At 34.1% G+C, this 16,152-nt stretch overlaps 2 protein-coding genes across 6 annotated transcripts; one reads left to right on the top strand and one right to left on the bottom strand.

The window, feature by feature from the left end:
- Positions 1–282: 282 nt before the first annotated feature.
- LOC110805983 (E3 ubiquitin-protein ligase MIEL1) lies at positions 283–4,553 on the top strand. 2 transcript variants are annotated; one of them, XM_056840054.1, is made up of 13 exons: positions 283–705; positions 821–908; positions 1,240–1,296; positions 1,384–1,416; positions 1,541–1,618; positions 1,926–1,969; positions 2,202–2,242; positions 3,393–3,475; positions 3,569–3,660; positions 3,749–3,818; positions 3,914–3,955; positions 4,077–4,231; positions 4,276–4,553. In XM_056840054.1, exons 1-12 carry the CDS (start codon positions 656–658, stop codon positions 4,197–4,199), a joined length of 801 nt encoding a protein of 266 aa, XP_056696032.1. In that variant the 5' UTR covers positions 283–655; the 3' UTR covers positions 4,200–4,231; positions 4,276–4,553. The 2 variants fall into 2 exon arrangements, with proteins under 2 accessions (XP_056696032.1, XP_021867309.1); XM_022011617.2 differs by having other exon boundaries at positions 284–705; positions 4,077–4,553.
- An 842-nt stretch (positions 4,554–5,395) lies between these two features.
- LOC110805975 (protein FAR1-RELATED SEQUENCE 6) lies at positions 5,396–11,551 on the bottom strand. 4 transcript variants are annotated; one of them, XM_056840051.1, is made up of 4 exons: positions 11,394–11,551; positions 7,023–10,298; positions 6,055–6,471; positions 5,396–5,759 (listed from the first exon to the last, which is right to left on the bottom strand). In XM_056840051.1, the coding sequence occupies exons 1-2, from the start codon at positions 11,451–11,453 to the stop codon at positions 7,161–7,163; spliced, it is 3,198 nt and encodes a 1,065-aa protein (XP_056696029.1). In that variant the 5' UTR covers positions 11,454–11,551; the 3' UTR covers positions 5,396–5,759; positions 6,055–6,471; positions 7,023–7,160. The 4 variants fall into 4 exon arrangements, with proteins under 4 accessions (XP_056696029.1, XP_021867301.2, XP_021867302.2 ...); XM_022011609.2 differs by having other exon boundaries at positions 6,055–6,159; XM_022011610.2 differs by having other exon boundaries at positions 6,055–6,159; positions 7,170–10,298.
- Between the last annotated feature and the right edge of the window lie 4,601 nt (positions 11,552–16,152).

The following is a 16,152-nucleotide window of genomic DNA, read 5'->3' as shown; positions in this document are numbered from 1 at the left end:
TAAAAATTCACACCTCCACTCACCACTCTCAACCTCTTACACATTTCCCACTAACTATATTAAAAAAATACTCCACTATCAACTAACACCATTAAACTAATAAGTCAATTTAAATGTCTTAAACTCCGCACCGGTCAAATCGGTGCGAGTATTAAGGGACGGAGGGAGTATATTTATATTGATATTATTTGGGCTTGACTCCAAATGAGTTAGTTAAAGTTAAAAGGTCACACAAAACGGTTGCTTAAATCAGTGATCTTTCCCTTTCCGCAAAATAACTGCTCTGTACATCTCAGATTCTTATGGCGCCATTCCTTTTTGCCTATTTTAGCAACTTGCAACCTGCCACCCCGCCCAAATCTTATCCAATCACTACCTCTCTCTCCTCAACTCAATGAAATATATTAATATAATAGTAATCATTTCAAATTATTTTAACTGTTTTATGTATATTGTCTGTAAATCTCATGAATATTTTAATGGGGGATGTCCATTGGTTCTTGATATACACACCCCCTATTCTATTTTGGTTGATTTGAGTTAAACCCAAATCACAAAAACATAAAACATAAAACAAAAACCCAGCTTCATCCCCTGAATCAGGCGAAAATTTTCCCTTCGTTTTTATCGTTTTGCTTGATATTTAGCAGATTTAATGGAGGGATTTTCAAATGAACGCCTAGATTTTGGGAGGATGGGTTATGGGTAATTCTTCTAATTTCTATGTTATACCCTGTAAATACTTGTATTATTTTAATGATTTCAGTATCATGCTCTGGAGTGTAGGATCTAATTCGACATTATTTTTCTGTTTTGGTAGATGTCAACATTACAGAAGAAGGTGCTTGATTCGAGCTCCTTGTTGCAATGAGATCTTCCCTTGTCGCCATTGCCATAATGATGCCACTGTAATACTAATACACCCCCTTTTCTCATTTTCAATTTATTTTATTGTGTTAGGTTTCATGTAGAGAATTATCAATTCAAGTCTGCCAATTTCGGTTCGGGTCAAATTAAATTGGGTCTTTTGATGATTCAACTTTGGGTATAGTTTGAGTTTCGGATCCGGTAACCGGTACTAGTTAGCTCTGATAAGTGGTGTTGAACCAAATTCTTGAGTTTATCTTTGTTGATTTTTTGTTGGTCTTAAAACTTTAGGTGTAATTATATGGTGTTTGGATTTGTGGGGATTTGTTTATTATGTAGCTCATTTTTACCTGTTTGTGGAATAACTCTTAGAGTATGCTGCGCAAGCTGATGGACCGGCATGATGTTGATCGATATGATGTTAAGCAAGTATGTTGATCCCTCTTTTTTGAGTTGTGTGTGTGTATATTAGTACTGGTTTTGCATTATTGATTTGCTTCTGTGATCTCGTTACAGGTTGTTTGTGCTGTATGTGACACAGAACAACCAGTAAGTAATGGTTATTGTTCAAATTGTCTACATTTCAGCATTTCTTTTTCTATGCTTCTATTTGGTATCATAATGTTGTATGGTGACTGGTGAGTGATGTTTGGATATTGTTCTGTGAAATCAGGTAGGACGCGTCTGCACAAATTGCGGTGTCAACATGGGGGAGTACTTCTGTGAGATTTGCAAGTTCTATGATGATGATGTATAATTTCTGGAGCTTTTTACATATAGTGTGTACTTGTAGTATTTAGTTGTACTAGTATGAAATCATGGTTTATTGATAAGTAATTTTGGGTTAGTGTATTCTATGTGATTTTTTTTAATTTTGACTCATACATACCTAATTTGTAGCTTGCTTAAGTCCTGAACCAATAGGATAAAGTTTTACTTAATGTCTATATGATATCAATTAGAAAATATGTGAATAACCAGCTGCAGTAGAATGAAATTTTACATACTTTCTCTTAGTTGATGATCTCATTTGATGACTAGCTGTTCGATACTTGCAGGTCGATAAAATGCAATTTCACTGCGATGATTGCGGGATTTGTAGGTAGGTTGGCAACTGTAAATTTGCATTGTGTTCATTTTCTGTAATTTTATGGCTAGTTTATTATACAGAATTGTCCTTTGGTGCTCAAAGCAATGTAAACTAATGATTTGCAGGTAGATGCATTTCCATATTCCCATGTTTGTTCTGTGCAATTCAAGTATTGAATTTCTTAGGAAGCATGTATTTTATTACTTTTGCTCTGTAACTAATGTAATTGGAAATTTTGAATCAGGGTGGGCGGCCGTGAAAATTTCTTCCACTGCAAGAAGTGTGGTATGCTGATTTTTGAATTGCTGCTTATGTTATCTGTTATTCGTTCTGTGGTATTGGTGGCTTCTCTAGTTAGGAATATATATTATTTTCATGTCTGAGTTTGTCTTAAACTAGTTAAGGTTGAAGTTGTATACTTGGTACTTTATAACCTATCAAATGCCTGCCAATCTGCTGGATAAGGCTACCTTCTTGTGTGCAGCAGATTCCCTGTAGACAATTATTGGTTTGGTGAAAGCATAGTTAATGGAAACTGATTTTGGCACACCACTTGTTGATTTTTGAAGAGAATGTGGGCTCTGGCGTAGGGCAACATAGTTTAAGTGAATTTATGTCATACCATATGTCAGTTCTAAATAGTTTCTATTACAGAGCTTATGGCCGTTGGTTGTTGCATTCCTTGAGCTTAAGCAGTTATTGACCATACTTGTTCATGTTTTGGATCTGACTGACTGACTGTTTTTTTGTTTGGGCTCTTCCTTTTTTTTTCCCTTTTTACTTGTGTATTGATAGGAAAATTTTCAGCTTTCTTCCCTTCCCCTTGGAGTTGTCTGGTGTAAACTTGTCTTCTGTTTTTCATTTTCAATGCAACTAGGTTTCAAATTATCCCATACTTTGTAAGTGATACAGATTAATTGTACACAAGTAAATTTTATTTTTGCATGTTCAATAAGTAAATGTCTTAGTTTCTAGATCATCAAATAGCCAATACCCTATTGCAAAAATCTAATTGTTGAGATTTTTTTAGTTTCTAGATCATCAAATAGCTTTAGCAAAGAATTTAGGTTGGTCAGTGAAAGTGGATATACAACATGTCCAGAACAAGGTAGTAGTAGTATTACTCAGTATTATAACTTCCATTTTAGAGAAATTAATGGTAGGCCAAGGTCATCTTGTCCAGATTAGTAGTAGATGGTTGTACTAGACTAAGGTCAATGTTACAGTTTCTATGTTTTGCATGTCATTTAAATACCGGGGCATCAATCAGTTCGCTTCCAACTACATACACCATCTTTAGAATTATCTCTTGAGTTTATTGGAGACAGTTATCAATTGGAGACTGTTCTTGAATGCATATAACAATATGTTTTGAATAATTCAGTTGGTAAATTTGTTTCTCTGTCATGTTGATATTCTCTTTGAACGATTCCAGGATCTTGCTATTCAGTGGAGTTACGTGATAATCATATGTGTATTGAGAACTCCATGCATCATCACTGCCCAATATGTTACGAGGTCTGTCTATCATACTTTATAATTTACTTGGCTTGAGTAGATGTGACAACACACAACACAATTGATCTGACATTGTCTTCTGTTGTGTATTAGTATCTGTTTGACTCTCTGAAGAACACGACTGTTTTGATATGTGGGCATACAATGCATTCTGATTGCTGTCAAGAGATGCTGAAGCGAGATAAGTAAGCATGATGATGTGTAAGACTGTAAGTGTAAGGTGATACTGTCCTTGGTACTTTTGATAAGGGTCTTACATTTTAATGCTTGCAGGTATTGCTGTCCTATATGCTCAAAATCAGTTATCGACATGTCTAGAACCTGGAAGAGGTTAGATGAGGAGGTAAGCTTGTTGAGTAGCTCAATTTTGCCATTAATTTATTTGATGTAATTACAGTATAAAAAGCAAGTTGACATTATTTTTGTTTGCAACCCCAGATTGAAGCAACCAGCATGCCAGACGATTACCGCAGCAAAAAGGTAATGCTAGTTGACATTTAATATGTACTTGGTATTTGTTATTTGCATGAGTGATGATGCTTTATGTCGATTATGATCAAATACGGGGATTGAAAGATAAGATGTATTTATATTTGTGTAGGTTTGGATTCTATGCAACGACTGCAATGATACAACAGAAGTTAACTTCCACATAATCGGGCAGAAATGTAGGCATTGCAGGTCTTATAACACCCGTCAAATTGCGGCTCCAGTCCTTCCTTAGTTAGGACTGTTGATAATACTCATTTTCCCTTCCTTTCTTCTTCTTCTTCTTCTTCTTCTTCTTCTTCTTCTTCTTCTGTGCAAGATTATTGTGCAAGATTTGCACCATTCATCATCATTTCGACAAATATCTATCATCATTCATCATACTTTCAACTACGGACTACTTATTTTGTATATCAACTTAAAACTAGCTATACATCATACATACATGATACATGTACGGATGTAAACATCATGCTATTTCGACTTGTATGTATCATCACTTTATGTTTAGTGTTCACTACTTAGTACTTACCCATCCTTCACAACTTCATCACCTTTTGTGGAAGATAAATGCTTACCTTTTCGCTCATTTCTTTTTATTCGATACCCTTTATTTTTTACTTGTCTCTATTTGTTAGCCTAAAACTCATTTTGCTTATCTTTACTTTATTATATAAACCGTTAACAAAACGTCCTTTACTTTTTCTTTCTTACTCGCTCTTCAATAGTTATTATTACTACTTGTGAAAACACGAAATGTATTCATAACACTAAAACTGGGTCTTGACCACTATTCTTAGGGGCCTTATCGAAAAAAGAGACTCTATTTTTGTAAAATTCAAAACTTTTGTGATTCATACCTAAGAAAAATTGTAATCATAAAGTATGTTTAAAAAAAAGTAAAGTAACCATGGTACAATACATAAGGAACGGAGGAAGTATTTTATTCGCAGTTCGCAATTTAGAAGGCGGACCGTGCTTCCGAGTGATTGACCATCTTTTTTATAAAATATTTATCCTTTAAAGCTAATGCGTAATTAATAATTCTTAAACGTACTCATTTAATCATCTACTCCGTAATGTATTTACATGTTTAATATGATAATTTGATCAAAATATCCGACATGCTTATTATGTTGATTTTACCAAAATGTTGATTAAATGTATTTTCTATTATTGATATGAATACGGAGTATTTGACTAAAATTACCAAAATCGTTTACTCCCTCTGTTCTCGAATATTAGTCCCTTTTGAAATCTTGACACTATTCACAATTGAAGAGAATCTTCTAATTTATTTCCAATACGTACTTCAAAACATATTCATGTGAGATCTTATTTTGTTCGTCTTAATAATTTAACAATATCAAATTTTTATATTTTTCTAACATACGGATTTTGAGATATTTACGTTTAAATATTGGGTTTGGATTTCCTTAGAAGAAGTAATAATTTCCTTGGATTTATTTTTTCGGTGTCTGTTTTAATATAATGTAATGTAACATATGTTTTGGCAGCTACAATCGGAGTAATATTCTTTGCAAATGTATCAGTCGGCCAGCTGACACTATTGGGAGGAGAGTTCCCATTCCACCTCTTCCCTTTAATATAAATGAAATGCACCCACTTAACAGTTAACACTTCACCCATAAGGATTCCGGGTTATTTCCAACTGCCCAACCAAGCTTCCCACGGCTTCTTTTGGAGCTTGGACTGACATTAAGTATCCCCATGCCCACAGCTCCAGGGCTTTTGTGTACATCATTATCCATTTGTAGAACCCATCTAGGCATATCTGCATTAAGATAATAAACCCAGCCATATTCAACATATCATCCACATTCCAGAGTAAGAAAGACTACAAGCTAGCATCTCTTCAGCTTTAAAATATATTTGACTAACAACATATTAGAAAATTCAATTACAAATCATAACTCCTATTTTAGGACAAGGGACTACTTTTCCAGTCATACTAAAATACTACTCCTGTATGACTCCATTAATTCCTGACAGATCGAGGTAATACCAATCAACAGACAAGAACAGATCTAATTATCATTGTTACATCGATGCTAGATTCACATGCTTACCTGAGTATACCATCTGCAAACTTCTAGCCCTTCGCCAAATATTGTGATTGGAATTCAAGTGGTTCTTCAACATCACAAAATCATCATATAATTCCGTCTTCATACCTGCCATAACAGTGATAGTCTTATAATCATGTTTAAACAATAAATCATGGCCGGTTACCAACTTACAGTAATCCAAAAGAAACTCATTAAGCAATAGCAAATTTACTCTTCAGTTTATATAGAAACCCAAATCTTCAATCCAAGAGTTATATAAAATATAAAAGATAAAAAAAACAGATCTTCAGGTTCCTCATTGGCTCTCAATGTAAAATGCTAGCATTGCCTTGCCCCAGTTCAAATCTCATGCCTCAAATATCAACTTGATTTGCTTCAAAATGTCAGCTAATATGAAGCAAACTCATCCTTCTTGACCTGATTAAAATTATACGGAGTACTCATGTATTTTTCAAACAACAATCATATTTTGCTTCATGTGCATTGATACTTTTCAATAAGGCAAATGTAAAATAGAAAAAACAATCAGGAAAGCCTAAAAACATATTGCAGCAGCAGAAATGCTGTTTGTTACTTTGTTACCATGCATAGCTACACTGGAATTAACTAAAGAACCATACAACATCAGCGGGATAAAATACTTATGATTCCAGAAATTATGAAACTGTTAATATGAATTCTGTGATTTCTTCCACAGAAATAAATTTGTGGGAATATATTTATATACTCTTGTATGGCACATAGCATGGAAACACTACAGAAGCTTTCTAGACAAACAAAGGATTTCAGTCTCTAGTAATAAACCTCCAAGTGCTCTTAAAAGAATACCAGTCACTAGGTTGTTTAAAGTAATTTTAATACTGCAGCAATCAACAAAATTAAATATAAAATCTCCAATTCTGTATATCTTAACGTTCATTAAAAATAAAAACAGAAGCCAATCAATATGAGGTATTCTTGTTATTTACCTCATTAACAGCTTCATTGGTTTTATCAAATGAGGACCACCAGTTTCCAATATTTTAAACCTAGGTTATGATCTTAACGTTCACAGAATATAGGCATAAATAAGCATGATGGTATGTCCTCAGAAGATTCAGAGCAGTTCATAAAACCTGGGAAAGAGTTTGCTCAGGCCTAGCTCTCTTGTTTTGCACACTCATCTCAGCTAAAGGCATCTCCACAATCTCACTTGACCGACAAATTTTCGCCCTACGAGGAGGATATTTGGTGATCATTTCTTTCCTCTTTGTGGTAACAATGCTCTCGTTATCATTTCCAATATGATCAACTGATACGACAGTGGTGTTGCACCTGCTTAACCTCTGACCATCAGCTTCTTCGACCTTTCGCTTAAGCTCATGGATTCCTTGCATTACAGAAGCGCACAAGTCATCTGATTTCATAGCGAGGTTAGCAACAACATCAAATTCTAGTTGCATCTTATCATAACGAATCATTTGTGCTGAGTTTAAAGGATCACGGTGTGCCACTTGGATATTGGAGTATTTCCTCCTCACATCCTTACACCATCTTCTTAACACGTACTTCTCTGGGACTTTCTGCACACTATACAAGTCCAAGACCCTTATAATGTGCCGACACAAAATCCCATGGCACTCAAACAGTTTGCAATCACACCTCACTTCATAAGTATCTGTCTGAAATGTCACTCGATGCAAATTTTTTCTCTCACTGGGTACATCTTTACCCTTGTTTGGAAAAATTTCAGTCCACACTCTGTCCTGAATGACATGTTCCATCGTTGTTTCTGATAACTGTTTTTGTTCCATTGCGTTACAGTAAAGGACTCTTTGGCATTCTCTTTGAACCTCAACAAACTTGGCATCAGTGTACACTTTCTGAAAGAACAATTCAACAGCAAAATCAGTGACAGGAGATCTCATGTTACGTGTACAAGTAGCATCCTCCTCCATTTCATCACGTACCCACTTCTCTACTGCGGAAAAATAGTTTTCCAGAAACTCACATATCCCTGTCTTCTTTTCTATATAGCCATCAAAATATTTGTTCATGCTTTCAGCCCTAGATTTTGTCATCATCCCTGCCCAAAACATATGATTTAGATAAGCAGGTACCCACATTTCTCTCTCCTCGTACAAACCGACAAGCCATTCATTGCCCTCCAATTCAAATTCAGTCATCAGTTCACCCCATCCATTTTCAAACTCTTCTGGGGTCAATGAGTCCCACACAATCTCCTTCAACTTCTGGTGATATTCCTCATAATGGAACATCCTTTCAAATTTATGGGGCACCTGGCATAAAATATGCCCTATACACCATCGATGAATAGTGTCTGGCATCACTTCAACCAGTGCCTCCTTCAATGGAATACATTGTTGAGTGACTATTCCTCCTGGTGCTCGATCACCCATGCAACGCAACCACGTCCTCAACACCCACTTGAATGTTTCCAGATCCTCACGAGAGACTAGAACACAACCAAGCAATATACTTTGCCCATGATGGTTGACACCAACAAAGCTTGCTAGTGGCAAGTCATATCCGTTTGTCAAGCATGTGGTGTCAAAGTAAACAACATCACCAAATTCATAATATGCTTCCCTACTTCTGGCATCCACCCACATGACATCCTTCAAATAACCATTACAATCAAGCCGATATGCATGGAAGAAGTCCTGTTTATCTTGATACATTCTCAAAAGAAACTGTTGGAGTGCAAGAGCATCACCATTCATGAAATTCAGCCTCCTTTCACTGTCAATATTATTCCACAAATCTTCTTCTGGTATTTGGTCCATAACATTTCTCTGGGGAATCAACGGTACCAAGGTCCTTTCAGGTGATAAACCAGCTTCTACATCATCTAATAATTTCTGCTTGACTTGGTAGGTTATCTTACTACGATCTGAAATACAACTAGACTTGCTTGAGTTTAGAGTGTGGTTCTTGTGCTCCAACACGACATGCTTCACCATCCAGTTTCCATCCGCACACACCACAGCATACAGCTTAGCTGGGCATTGACATTTCTTAGACTTTATAAGCGGCGCATTTGTCAGCTTCCTGACATCACTATCACATGTTGGTTGAATCTTAATTTTACGTCGATCTTGTATTCTTGGTAAGCCAGCACAATCACATGTCCAAGTTGCTGCCCTCTTGACACCTTTATTCTTCCAGTGATACCCAGTACCATGACGGACAGCTTGAAACCCTTGTTGCTTAGCAAATGCTTTATAATATTTTTCAATTTCTTCATCGCTTGAAAATCCCATCCCTACCCTTGGTGGTTCCAACATAGTATTATTAAGATTCTTTAAAAGATCATCTACCTCCAGAGTGTCCCTCACATTGCATGCTTTGGCAGAGGTTTTGCATATATCTTCATCCACCTCTTTATTCAGCAGAGATGGCATCATCTTTTCTCCTTCAGAGACATCGACAGCCTCCAAATTTATTACTCTACCAAATGGCTTTTGGTCCATGTCATTTCTCTTGGGCAGCAGGAATGCCAAGGGCTGAGCGTGAGAAATACCGCCTTCAATATCCGTTAATAACTTCTGCTTTACATCATTAGAGGGTAATTTCCTACAATCTGGAGTGGACCCAAACTTGTTTGGGCTTAGTGTGTGGTTCATGTGCTCCAGCACAACATGCTTCACCAACCAATTACCATCAGAACAAACCACAGCATACAATTTTGCTGGGCATTGACATTTCTTAGATTTCACAAGTGGTGCACTTGTCAATGCTTGCTGAGTCGTACTTTTTCCCCGTTCACGTACCCTTGGTAAACCAGCACAGTCGCATGTCCAAGTTGCAGACCTCTTGACACCTTTATTCTTCCATTGGTATCCATTACCACCACGGACAATTAGAAACCCTTGTTGCTTTCCATATGCTTTATAATATCTTTCAACATCGTCCTCACTCAAAAAAATCATCCCCGCACTTGGTGTTTCCAATGGAATATCAAGATTCTTCAAAAGATCATTTACCTCTATGGGATCCGCCCCATTGTATGTTTTAGCTGAACTTTGACATATATCGTTATCCATGTCTCCATTCAGCGTTGAAGACTCCATCTCCTCTACTTCCTCAATACCAGCAGCTTCAAAATCTACTGTTGTGCTGTCCAGATCAACATTAAACAGGTTACAGATTCTTTCATCAGCAGATTCATTGCCCATGATCTTCTCGTTTTCAATTTCCACAGAATTCTCCTCACCAGAATTCACGAGCACAGGATCTGTTACCTACAAGATAAATTTGAAATTACAAGAGTAACTATCATGGAATTAAAACTCAGGCGTTCCTTTAACTCAGTCTATAAGACTATAACAGATTTTGGATTTACCTAAGTTTTTCGTAACTTTTAATATGTTTTGATTAACTTTTAGATTATAAAAAAAAAAGTTGATAGATAAACATTTTGAAGGGTTAAATAATTGATTTTATACATTATTAGTGATTTTGAAAAAATAATTTTTATTCAAATGAAAATTTTGTATCACTAAAAAGTTAGAGAACTTTTACATATATATATGAGGGTAACTTTTAAGTGAGTTAACTTTAATCCAGCGTACAATATTTATTGTACACCACTTGTAAATAAAAATTTGTGAAAAATATTTTCTAACATTGGCGAATTCCAGTGTTCAGTCTAGCTAGATGAATAGTGGAAGCATTATCCAACAGAGCAAGCTGCCATTTTCCTAATTAAACCTGATGCTTACAAATTACTTGATGGCTTGTGGTTTGCGGGCCAGAATACATGAAACTTAATGCGTTAGTTTCAGACCATTTTACACACATTCATCTACATTTTGCTATTGATGAAAAAAAACCCGAGATCTTACCGACAACCAAAGGTTTCGATAATACAGAGAAAGAAATTCCTGGCCAATTACAAAACATAATAAATTCTTCAGATTGATCACATTTTTCGCTCTTAACAAGACTTTTGCTTTTATTAATTAGCAATTTCAGACAAAAATTTACACTTTATTCCTCAATTCTCAACCGTCACTGATTCATTACCGATTAAATGCAAATAAATTTAAAATATTGTTTTTTTCTTTTTTATAATATCAAAGTTAAATTATAACCATGTTGATCAATGGATTAATGCAATCAAAGTTTTCATCATCATAAAAATGTTTCAATGCATGAACTACATCTTAATCGTTCCTAAATTACCCTAAATTTTTGCGATTGATTGAATTATTTCTATATAATACCTCAATCTTACTCCGTAATTCTTTAAACTCCCAAAAAACCAAAATTAAAACAATGGCAAAATCTAAAAAACTGATAATCATCACTTAGGAGAAGAGAGAAGGCGAACTAACCGATTGCAGAGTTGCTGATGAACAAGGATTGTCGATCGTTGCTGAGTCTGGCGCTCCCATGTCGAGTTAACCGGCTTTGATGGATCTAGTTATCAAGGTGTTCGAACTTCGCAGTAGAAAAATGCAAAAATAAAAAATAAAAAATAAAAAATAAAAGGGAAATTCCAAAAAATTTCTTACTTTCTTTAAAATATAAAGTACTAGATTTAAGCCCGTACGATGCACGGTTTTTATTAAATTGTTATGTTAAAATAAAACTCCTACATATATTAACTGCTATATTTATATTAGATTAGATTGGTTTTTTTTTTTTTTTTTAGATTTGTTTTTTAATTATTATAGTGTCTGATTTTGAATGAAATTGTATATAAGAAATATTAATAAATAATTAATAAAAATATCTACGTGGCACCTAATTATTTTTCTACGTGGCATTCGACTTTTTAATTCAAAAATAATTTTGAAGTCTTATTTTTCATTGGCCGAAACCATTAGATTTCCTACGTGGCGTTCTAATATTGGATTAATGTTTGATTTTGGATTGAATTTTATTTTAGATTAGTGTTTGATTTTGGATGAATTTTATTTTAGATTTATTTTTTAATTATTAGAGCGTTTGATTTTGGATGGAATTGTATATATATTAGTAACTAATTGATTAATTTAAATATCTACGTGGCACCTAATTAATTATCTACGTGGCATTCGATTTTTTTAATTCAAAAATAAATTAGAAATCTTATTTTTCATTGGCCGAAACCATTAGTAATCCTAGGTGGCGCTCTAATAGTTCAGCAAATATGCCTCCTTTATATATGTATATTAGATTAACTAGATTAAGGCCCTATTTAGTTCACCTTATTTCTCCTGATCTGATCTAACCTGGTCTGGTCTGGTCTAATCTGATCTGATCTGAATTTTTTTTTGATCTGATCTGATCTGAATTTTTTTTCTGATCTGATCTGATCTGATTCTTCAAAATTAAGTTTAAACAAAAATCTACATTTATTAATATTAAACGACTTACGTGTAAAATAAATGTTACACAAATTTATAATATTGTTATTATTTGTTTGACTTTGCTCATGATTTAACTTTCCTTATATTAGATAGACCTATACATGATCTAGATAGATCGATTATGATCTGTATATGATCTATACAGATCGTTTCTAATCTGGACATGATTTGTAAGATCAGTTTTGATCTAGACATGATCAGTTCTGATCTGGACATGATTTTTACAAATCAGTTCTAATTTGGACATGATCTGTACATATCAGTTTTGATCTGTACATGATCTGTACAATTCAGTTCTGATTTGGACATGATCTGTACTGATCATTTTTTATCTGGACATGATCTGTGAAGATCAGTTCTGATCTGGTCATGATCTGTACAGACCAGTTCTGATCTGGTCATAATCTGTACAAATCAATTCTGATATGGTCATGATCTTTGCAGATCAATTCTAATATGAACATAATCTGTACATAGTCGATATCTAGACCACTTATAATTTGGACGTACCGATTCTGATCTGGACATGATCTGTACAAATCGGTTTGATCTGAACATATTGGTTCTGTAAGGATCAGTTCTGATGTAGGCAAGATCTTTGCAGATTTGAACATTATCTAGACATGATCTGTACAGATCAGTTATGATCTGGATATTATCTGATCCTATTAGTTCTGGTCTGGATATATAATGGTCCTGATCTATAAAAATCAGTTCTAATATGGACATGACCTGATCATATCGTTTCTGATCTGGACTTAATGGTTTTAATTTGGACATGATGAATTTGAATGTTTTGTCAATGTTTTTTTATGCCTTAAATAATAGATTTTAATTGCACCGACCACAACGTTATTTTTTTATTAAAGCAATAATAGTAATAAAATATTAAATATAATAACAATGATATAAACATATACAAATAATAATAATAATAATAATAATAATAATAATAAGAATAATAATAAAAAATAATAATAATAGTAATAATAATAATAATAATAATAATAATAATCTGGTCTGATCTGATGTGGTTTGATCTGATATGATTTGGTCTGGTCTGATCTGATCTGATCTGAACTTATTTTTTCTGATCTGATCTGATTAAATCAATAAGTAATTAATAAGGTCTTGAAATAAGGTGAACTAAAAGACCCTGTTTAGTTCACCTTATTTCTCCTGATCTGATCTGAACTTATTTTTTCTGATCTGATCTGGTATGGTCTGGTCTGATCTGATCTGGTCTGATTCTTCATAATTAAGTTTAAACAAAAATCTACATTTATTAATATTAAACGACTTACTTGTAAAATAAATGTTACACAAATTTATAATATTGTTATTATTTATTTGATTTTGCTAATGATTTAACTATTCCTTATATTAGATAGACGGTTATGATCTAGATAGATCGGTTATGATCTAGACATATAAGTTCTGATCTGGATAACTGTACAGATCGGTTCTGATCTGGATATGATTTTGTACAGATCTGTTCTGTTTGGACATGATCTGGACAATTCAGTTATGATCTGGACATGATCTGTACAGACCTATTTTGATCTGGACATGATCTGTATAGACCTGTTCTGATCTGGACATGATATGTACCGTTCAGTTCTGATCTGGACATGATCTGTACAAACCAATTTTGATCTGGACATGATCTATACAGACTAGTTCTGATCTAGACATGATCTGTATAGACCAATTCTGATCTGAACATGATCTGCACAATTAAGTTCTGATATGGACATGATCTGTACAGATCAGTTCTGCTCTGGACAGACCAGTTCTGCTCTGGACAGATCAATTCTGCTCTAGACATGATCTGTACAGATCAATTCTGATATGGACATCATCTGTACATATCAGTTCTGATCTGGTGATTATCTGTACAGACCAGTTCTGATCTGGTCATGATCAGTATAAATTAATTCTGATATGGATAAATATAATCTGTACAGAGTCGATATCTAGACCAGTTATAATCTGGACATATCGATTCTGATATGGACAAGATCTGTACAAATTTGTTTTGATCTGAACATATTGGTTATGTAAGGATCGGTTCTGATGTAGACAAGATCATTGCAGATTTGAACATGATCTGGACATGATCTGTACACATCGGTTATGATTTGGATATTATCTGATCCTATCAATTCTGGTTTAGATATATAATGGTTTTGATCTATAAAAATCAGTTTTGATATGGACATGACCTGATCATATCGTTTATGATCTGGACTTAATGGTTTTAATTTGGACATGATGAATTTGAATGTTTTGTTAATGTTTTTTTATGCCTTAAATAATAGATAGATTTTAATTGCACCGACAACAACATTATTTTTCATTAAAGCAATAATAGTAATTAATATTAAATATAATAACAATGATATAAATATATACTCCCTCCGTCCCAGATTAGTTGTTATACTTTTCTTTTTCGTCCGTCCCATATTACTCCCTCCGTCCCTTAATACTCGCACCGGTTTGACCGGTGCGGAGTTTAAGATATTTAAATTGACTTATTATTTTAATGGGTGTTAGTTGATAGTTGGATATTTTTTTAATATAGTTAGTGGGAAATGGTTAAGAGGTGGAGAGTGGTGAGTGGGGGTGTGAATTTTTAAATGATTTTTTGTAGGGAATATGGGTGTAGGTGGGGTTAGTAAGTAAGTGTGAGAAATAATATAATATTGGTATAAATTTCCATTTATAGAAGCGGTGCAAGTATTAAGGGACGGCCCGAAAAGGAAAGCGATGCGAGTATTAAGGGACGGAGGGAGTAGTTGTTACACTTCTAAATCAGGAATGACCCAACAATTATTATATTGTCTCTCTTCCCACTATTTTTTTTTGTCCCCACACCTCTCTCATTCAATTAAAAAAAATACCCCACTAACTCCTATCACATCTACTTTTTCAATAAAATAACAATTGATAACCAAACAACCACTTATCACCTAAAACTTTGTGCAAAGTTAAGTGTAACAACTAATCTGGGATGGAGGGAGTAATAATAATAATCATCATAATAATCTGGTCTGGTCTGATCTGAATTGGTCTGATCTGAACTTATTTTTTCTGATCTAATCTGATCTGATTAAATCTGAAATAAGTAATAAGGTTCTGAAATAAGGTGAACTAAACAAGGCCTAAGGCCCTGTTTAGTTCACCTTATTTCTCCTGATCTGAACTTATTTTTTCTGATCTGATCTGAACTTATTTTTTCTGATCTGATCTGAACTTATTTTTTCTGATCTGATCTGATATGATCTGATCTGATTATTCATAATTAAGTTTAAACAAAAATCTACATTTATTAATATTAAACGACTTACGTGTAAAATAAATGTTACACAAATTTATAATATTGTTATTATTTACTTGACTTTGCTCATGATTTAACTATTCCTTATATTAGATAGACCTATACATGATCTAGATAGATCGGTTATGATCTAGACATATAAGTTCTGATCTGGATATGATATGTACAGATCGGTCCTGATCTAGACATGATTTGTACCTATCAGTTATGATCTGGACATGATCAGTTCTAATCTGGACATGATCAGTTCTAATCTGGACATGATCTGTACAGATTAGTTCTGATCATGACATGATATGTACAGTTCAGTTATGATCTAGACATGATTTGGACATGATCTGTATAGTTCAGTTCTGATCTAGACATGATCTGTACAGATCAGTTCTGATCTGGACATGA

The sequence above is a fragment of the Spinacia oleracea genome, chromosome 3 (genome assembly GCF_020520425.1).
Source record: "Spinacia oleracea cultivar Varoflay chromosome 3, BTI_SOV_V1, whole genome shotgun sequence".
Taxonomy (NCBI): domain Eukaryota; kingdom Viridiplantae; phylum Streptophyta; class Magnoliopsida; order Caryophyllales; family Amaranthaceae; genus Spinacia; species Spinacia oleracea.
Note: the sequence above shows the minus strand (reverse complement) of the source record. Positions and strands in the feature narration are given on the sequence as shown.